Source organism: Bidens hawaiensis, unplaced genomic scaffold (assembly GCF_021521415.1).
Source record: "Bidens hawaiensis isolate Kalapana, Puna unplaced genomic scaffold, B.hawaiensis_p1.1 tig00036804_1, whole genome shotgun sequence".
NCBI classification, from domain to species: Eukaryota; Viridiplantae; Streptophyta; class Magnoliopsida; order Asterales; family Asteraceae; genus Bidens; species Bidens hawaiensis.
Window position 1 is genome coordinate 34,912 of NW_027505440.1, and position 8,157 is coordinate 43,068.

General features: G+C 38.0%; 1 protein-coding gene and 1 non-coding gene across 2 annotated transcripts; one reads left to right on the forward strand and one right to left on the reverse strand.

Annotated features, from left to right (window-relative positions):
• Nucleotides 1-1,251: 1,251 nt before the first annotated feature.
• On the reverse strand, nt 1,252-1,325 carry TRNAW-CCA (transfer RNA tryptophan (anticodon CCA)). Its single transcript has one exon. It is a non-coding gene; the product is annotated as a tRNA-Trp (tRNA).
• A 3,419-nt stretch (nt 1,326-4,744) lies between these two features.
• On the forward strand, nt 4,745-7,934 carry LOC143613198 (receptor like protein kinase S.2-like). Its single transcript, XM_077086976.1, has 2 exons — nt 4,745-5,811; nt 6,407-7,934. The coding sequence occupies exons 1-2, from the start codon at nt 4,781-4,783 to the stop codon at nt 7,863-7,865; spliced, it is 2,490 nt and encodes an 829-aa protein (XP_076943091.1). The 5' UTR covers nt 4,745-4,780; the 3' UTR covers nt 7,866-7,934.
• Nucleotides 7,935-8,157: the final 223 nt, after the last annotated feature.

Consider the following 8,157-nt stretch of genomic DNA (forward strand, 5'->3'; position numbering starts at 1 on the left):
TGAAATCTTCTAAAATGTTAATAGGTAAAAGAATTGTTGTTGGTTGAATATATTTCCCGAAATAACCTAATCCTTTTTTGGTAAGACCCACATAGAAATATGCCACTGACGTGAGTAAAGCCAAAGCAACAGTAGTATTTATATCATTCGTGGGTGCGGCTAACTCCCCATGAGGTAATTGTATGAGTTTCCAAGGTAAAAGGGCGCCGGACCAATTAGAAACAAAAATAAATAGAAACATAGTTCCAATAAAAGGAACCCAATGACCATATTCTTCTCCAATTTGAGTTTTACTCACATCTCGAATAAATTCAAGGACATATTCGAAGAAATTTTGACCGCCGGTCGGAATGGTTTGTGGATTCCGAACGGCTAAAGTGGCTGAACTTAATAAGATAGCAATTACAACCCAAGAAGTAATAAGTACTTGGCCATGGACTTGGAAACCCCCAATTTTCCAATAAAAATGTTGGCCTACTTCCACACCGGATAGATCGTATAACCCATTTAGTGTGTTGATGGAACATGATCGAACATTCATCTTGCCCTCTGAAAAAAAAAATAGAACTTTAAACAAAATTATTTTGATTCAACCATCTCTTTCTTGACTTGACTACTTGAATCGTATATTTTGAATATCAACTAATCAAATTCTATTCCTTGTTATTTTTATCTCTTTTTTGAGATTCAGAAATATTAACCGATTCGATAAATCTATGAAGGTTTCGAAATGAAATAAGTTATTTATCTTATTATTAATCACAGATTTCTTATATAGCCAGAACGGCCTTCACAAATTGCAAATACTAATTTGTTAAGAATTAATCGGACTAAAGATATAGCGTCATCATTCACTGGAATCGAAATATCTGGGAGATCGGGGTCACAATTTGTATCGATTAAACAAATTGTTGGAATTCCCAATGTGATACATTCTTGAAGGGCCGTATATTCTTCATGGTGATCAACGATGATTACAATATCGGGTAGCCCTGTCATATATTTAATCCCGCCCAGATATGTTTGCAAATGAGATAATTGTCTTTTCAACATAACTGCATCTCTTTTTGGAAGACGGTTGAGTCCCCCTGTTTTTTGTTCGGTTCTCAAGTCTCTAAACTTATGAAGTCTCGTTTCTGTAGTGGACCAATTTGTTAACATACCACCGAGCCATTTTTTATTAACATAATGACACCGAGCCCTTATTGCAGCCCATGCTACTGAATCGGCCCACTTGAAGAAGATCCGAATCACGCTCTATAGGATTTGAACCTACAACATCGGGTTTTGGAGACCCGCGTTCTACCGAACTGAACTAAGAGCGCTTTCTTATCATAAAAGAGAATACTGTAAAGAAAAAAGAAAAGAATTGGCCCCAATACATCTTGTATGCATACTATATAGTGTCATTGTATGCCTACTATATAGTGTCATAAGAATGAAAGATTCTATATGATATGTCCATTGTGAGTTGATCTTAAAAAATACCTCATTACTGCTCAAAGGAGTAGTAATAGGTATGGATGACAGGATTTGAACCCGTGACATTTTGTACCCAAAACAAACGCGCTACCAAGCTGCGCTACATCCCTTCCATTGGTCTACAGTGTCATTGTAGAGAATTCCTGTCTTGTTTTCCACATCGTTATCTCCTCTATTAAAATCTAGAATTTTTCTTTTCATTTCATCTTTTTGGTCTCATTTAACATATAATAATAGCAAAAGACTTCTATCTATATGAAATATGGAACGAAACCCCAAGGAAAAATAACTGAGTCTTTTTGGGGAATATTGGAGAAGAAAAGGACCTTTTTTCTGTATTTAACAAAAAGTAAATCTTTTTTACTAGATCATTGTACATTTAAATAAGTATTATCTTATTGATTACAATAAAATGAAAAAATGAAGGAGGTTTTTCAATGCAAAATCTAAAAACATATCTTTCCGTGGCACCGGTACTAAGTACTCTATGGTTCGGTTCTTTGGCAGGTTTATTGATAGAGATTCTTTCTGGTTAAAGAATCTCTTTCTAATTGCTCTGAAACAATTAGGAGCTTCTCTAGGCGGCAACATGCTATTGGGTGGTGGTCCCACTTATGGGGTCAAATCAAGACGCTCTAAGAAGAAATATTTGAATATCAATTGACGACAGGACTGGAGGGCAATAAAAGAATAGAGAAGACGGAAATATAGATTAGGTATATCCGCGCGTGTTAAGTTAATAAATACAACATTCATATAGTTTTCTGGTATTCAATATTATATTCAAGTAAATTAGAATTTAAACTTATCCAATTAACTTCTCATTGATGGATTGTTTCATCGAGATCCAATCCAAATCACGATGTCATTTTCTTGTTCTTAAATGGGCCTCTTTAATCATTTTAGGTTTATGCTCTATTCCAGGTAAAGATCCGTCCGATTTTGATTTGCACATATAGTACAAATGTTCCCATTACCACTTCTTTTTGTTATCCCCCCCTTTTTTTCAATTCATGCATTCCGTAAAAAAGGTTGACGGATTCATGCATATTACTCAATTGATTAACGTAATAGTTTGAAAAAAAATTTTCTTTAAAAAAAGGAATACTTTATGATATAAAATAAAATAGAAATAGATATATTACCACTTGGTCTTTTTTAACGGAGCCTGGATACTTCAATGTAGTAGTCCAACTAAGACAACCATAAATTCTTCTAATTGATAATAGTAATCCGAATCCCCCCAAAACGGATCTAATTGCACTTCACGCTCCAAATTTTTGATGATGAAATGAATCTTTCGTGGGCGAAACAGAGGATATCTCGATTATGGAGAAAACGGGGAAATCCCATATGACCAAATATATCTGACAAGTTGCACTATATGTCAAGCCAAGATGCATCTTCCTCTCCAGGACTTCGAAAAGGTACTTTTGGGACACCAATAGGCATTAAATGAAATAAAAAAGAACTAATTACTATATTTTACTTTGATGTGGAAACGTAACAAAGCCTTTCTTTTTTTTTATAATATTGTACTTTATCCTAATCAGATTTTATTCAATTCATAAGATTTTATTCATCATTTATGAAAATTTTATAAAGAAAGCAAGAAAAAAAGGGAAAATTATTACGAATAGTGTCCTCTAATGATGAACAAGTATGGGCACATTCGCTCATAGAAAATGGCATTCACTTCCCCATTGCGTATTAGTATTTATCGAGTATAGAATAAATCTGTTTCTCTTTGTTCCTACGAACAAAATTGTTCCATTATTACCAACATAATAGAACAAATATGAACCCTTGCGTTGAAATAATTTACTAAAACTAAATAGGGAGGTCCATAACATAGTTATAGTATAGTCTTTTCCAATGCAATAAAGTTACATAGTGTCTTTTTTCTTTCATAAAGGGGTATTTCCATGGGTTTGCCTTGGTATCGTGTTCATAATAAAGGATTTGAGTTAGGCCTTGTGCAAACTGCAAAGGTTGTCAGTTCGAATCCTGAGCCCACCCAGGTTCGTGCTACTGTGTGTTATGCAAGAGAGTTCTGCTCTTGTTGTGCCACAACGACTATCAAGTGACAATCGACGGTATGATTTTCCGGAGGAATGCCCAATCCAAACTCTAAAGCAGTGTGTGCCTGGTTAAGAAAACATAGTATGACCAGAATAGAAATCGAAACTCTCTAAATTTGAAAAGTACAATAAGCTAAAATACAATAAAGTCGTCAGTTATTAAAAATAAGTAATTTACTATTTTTGAATTATTGCGTTGGCCCACTCTAAATATAACTTCAGTTAGGCCTACGGCCCCAACTCTTATCAAAAGTCAAGGCGGGTAAGTGACCGCTTCACCTGTATTTCATTTTCAATTTATCATTTAAAAATGAAGTTACACCAGTTGTCCCTATAGTATATCTGTATTACGGTTTTGTCATTATCTTCTAAAATTATTGGTTTAGACTTCCTTGTTTGTCAACATTTAACCTTTTTGATTCTTATACTAACACTAACTAGGGTCGATTTTTTTTGTTGCTTTTTTTCTTTTTGCAAAACGACTAATTCACATGGCAATCGCTATCTTCAAGAATAACTCAATTGTGATTGTTTTGTTAAGCAACATGGAAAGTCGTTCATAATGACGGCAAAGCAGATGAATCATATAATCATATTCCTCAATATGTTATATTAAGCTCCTTATGTGAAATAGATGATCCAATAAAAAAATGCTAGCGTTAACTTTAGTTTACTCTTTTAGATTATATTGATGTAGATTAACATGGGTTTATCCCCAAATTTGATTATACTGCTTCTAAATTTTATTTTAATCAAATCCATTATTCTTAATGAAATTTACACACCCACACTAGACGCGTATCATATTAAGTCTGTGCAAGGATGGAGTGGACGAGGATTACCAGAGAGGTTAGGTGTAGTATACATTTAGTATTGATGTGCATGGCAGATACCTTCGGGGCTAATGCAGCGGTTAGTATAGGGCTCTATGCTTTTCGATGAAAAAACAGTCCATAACATCAAGGTACAATACTCATTTGTAAAAAGAAATACTAAATGAGAAACGAATATTAGTTACCATAAAAACTAAATATAACATTCTTGAAAAGGTACATTCAAAATTATAAGAGGACCAACTATGTAATTATCACTGACATTTATGTTGATAGTTGGCAACAACATAAGGAAGGTCCCCTTTATATTCACCTATTTATCCACTTGAATCTTCTCCATCACCACCACTCTCCACCACCATCACCATCACCATCACCATCACCATGCACCTCCACCATTTCTGCTTTGTCTTACCATCCAACGACGATGACACACACCAAATCAAACTACCACCATCACCACCACCACCACCATCTAAGCAAAGATCATGCGGCATTAACCTCCATGATATCCTAAGAAATACCCTCCACAAATTCTTAAACGCCAAACGAGACATCCGGTTTTGCGGCACCTGCATAAAACAATCCGCCGCGGTCTTCCACGACACCGACGGCATACAATTCGCAAAAGAAACGAGTATTGGAGCCCACAGCCCCAAAACATTCACATACTCTGAGCTTTACATAGCCACCAAAGGCTTTAGCCATGACCAGATACTTGGCAGTGGCGGCTTTGGGAGAGTGTACAAAGCCGTCCTGCCGAGTGACGGCTCTCTGGCTGCCGTCAAATGTTTGACAGAAAACGGGGACCGTTTTGAGAAAAGTTTTGCAGCGGAACTGGTTGCGGTTGCCCACCTCCGCCACCGCAACCTCGTACCGCTGCGTGGATGGTGTGTTCATAATGATCAATTGTTATTAGTTTATGACTACATGCCAAACCGTAGTCTTGACCGGTTACTTTTCCGCCGGGTGGGAAACAAAGAAAACGCGCCCGCGCCGCCGCTTAGCTGGGACAGGAGGATGAAAATAGTAAAAGGGCTCGCGGCGGCTTTGTTTTACCTGCATGAACAACTAGAGGCTCAGATCATACACCGAGATATTAAAACGAGTAATGTGATGCTCGATTCGAGTTTTAATGCGAGGCTTGGTGATTTCGGGTTGGCTCGGTGGATGGAACATGAACTCGGGTATGAAACGAGAACATCTTCCATGAGTGACAACTCGCTCCGGTTGGCGGACACTACTAGTATTGGCGGCACGATTGGGTATTTACCGCCTGAGAGCTTCCAAAAGAAAGCCACGGCCACTGCGAAATCAGATGTTTTTAGTTTTGGAATTGTTTTGCTGGAAATTGCTTCGGGAAGACGAGCAGTTGATCTTACACTACCCGACGACCAGATTATTCTAGTTGATAGGTAATAGATACATTTGCATACGATTTCATTATTATATTTAGGCATAAATAAAATATTATTCATTTATACAGTTTTTCAAAGTTATTTTGAAGTCTTTCGGTTAGGTTTAACAAGCAGGAGAGATATTTGAAAATGATTGTGTTAATATAATGTAATTAAGATAATAAGATATTATTCACCTACACAGTTCAAAGTTTTTCAAAGTTATTTTGAAATCTTTCGGTTAGATTTAGTATGTTGGAGAGATATTTGAAAATGATTGTATTAATATTTAATATAATTATATGTAAATCTAACATTATTCACCTACACAGTTTTTCAGTTCAAAGCTATTTTGAAGTCGAAAGGTTAGGTTTAATAAGTAGGAGAGATATTTGAAAATGATTGTATTAATATATAAGTATATGTAATTAAGATATTATTCATTTATTCACCTACAGAGTTTTACAATTCAAAGCTTTTAAACTTATTTGAAGCCTTTTGGTTAGGTTTAATAAGTAGGGGACATACAAATTTGAAGACGATTGTATTAATATAATTATATCTATTATTCATCTATACATGTTTTTCAGTTCTTTTAAATTCTTAATGCCAGGTTTAGAAAATTATCCGATGAAAAGATGGTTTTGCAAGCTGCGGATAGCCGGTTGCCCGACGGGTCTTACCACATTCAAGAAATGGAACATTTGATACATCTCGGGTTACTATGCACGCTCCACAACCCGCAAACCCGACCCACCATGAGGTGGATCGTTGAAGCACTTTCGGGTGGTATCGGTACCACCCTCCCCGATCTTCCTTCATTCAAATCCCACCCTCCTTACGTAATCGTAACCCGAACCACCACCTCCACCACCACTGGAACCATCACTGCTGCTACCACCACCACCATCACCACTTCCTTTGGAATCGCTTCGAGTAGCTCAACCGCCTACGCCACCGCCAACGAAGAAAGCTTGTACATAACCGCACAAGAACACAACGACATTAGTGGCGGTGCGCCTGCCACCACAAAACCGAGCCGACGCCACATAAACCCATTCCTAATGGTCGAACCGCCACGCGAAATAACCTACAAGGAAATCATTTCCGCCACCGAAAACTTCTCCGATTCCAACCGATTATCCGAGGTGGATTTCGGAACCGCTTACTACGGCGTTCTTGACAACCACGACATCATAGTAAAACGCCTCGGCATGAAAACATGCCCCGCCCTACGCCTCCGTTTCGCAAACGAGCTCTCCAACTTAGGCCGGCTCCGCCACCGCAACCTCATCCAGCTCCGCGGGTGGTGCACCGAGCAAGGCGAAATGCTCGTGGTCTACGACTACTCGGCTAACCGTCTCCTAGGCCAACTCCTTCATCACAACCATAATAAACCAAACATTCTAGAATGGAACCACCGATACAACATTGTCAAATCACTCGCATGCGCGATTCGATACCTACATGAAGAATGGGAAGAACAAGTTATCCATAGAAACATAACATCATCCGCAATATACATCGACCCCGAGATGAATCCTCGGCTCGGTTCGTTCGCGCTAGCGGAGTTTTTAACCCGAAACGAGCGCAGTCATCACGTGGTAATAGATAAAAAGGTTTGTGTACGCGGAATATTCGGGTATATGGCTCCCGAATATATGGAACTCGGGGAAGCGACACCGATGGCAGATGTTTATAGTTTCGGGGTAGTGGTGTTGGAAGTGGTGACTGGGCGAATGGCAGTGGATTTTCGGCGGCCCGAGGTGTTGTTGGTGAAAAAGGTTCATGAGTTCGAGTCTCGGAAAGGGAATTATGAGGAACTTGTGGATCCGAGATTGGACGGTGTGTATGATCTGAAGGAGTTAGGGAGGTTGGTGAGGTTAGCGATGGCGTGCACGCAATCGAACCCGAATTTGAGACCCCCGATGGCGACGATTGTGAGTATACTCGATGGTAATGATCGATGGTTAACTGGAGAAGGGCAAAAAGAGAGTGTGGACGAATGGAAAGAAAGGAATATGTTGTCTTTGTCACTAATTCGACGGATTCAAGCTTTAGGGATACAATGATGGAGGATTTAAGATATATAGTGGTTTGTGGTTTGTGTTTTCTTTCATATACATATGTAAAATTGATATCCATATATTGATGCATACAGTTGTGGACACAGTTTTTTTCTGGGTTAATTTTCTTTCAGATGTTTGTATTGGATTCTAACCACCCCAGATTCAAATTTTCAGGTAGTGTGTTTAACCATATTCAAGGAAAACTAAAATCATCAAAATGTCAATTAAATTCAACAAAAGTAAAATAATCACTAAAGTTCTTCATGTTCCAAATAGTTCTTGCTATCCCTACGTC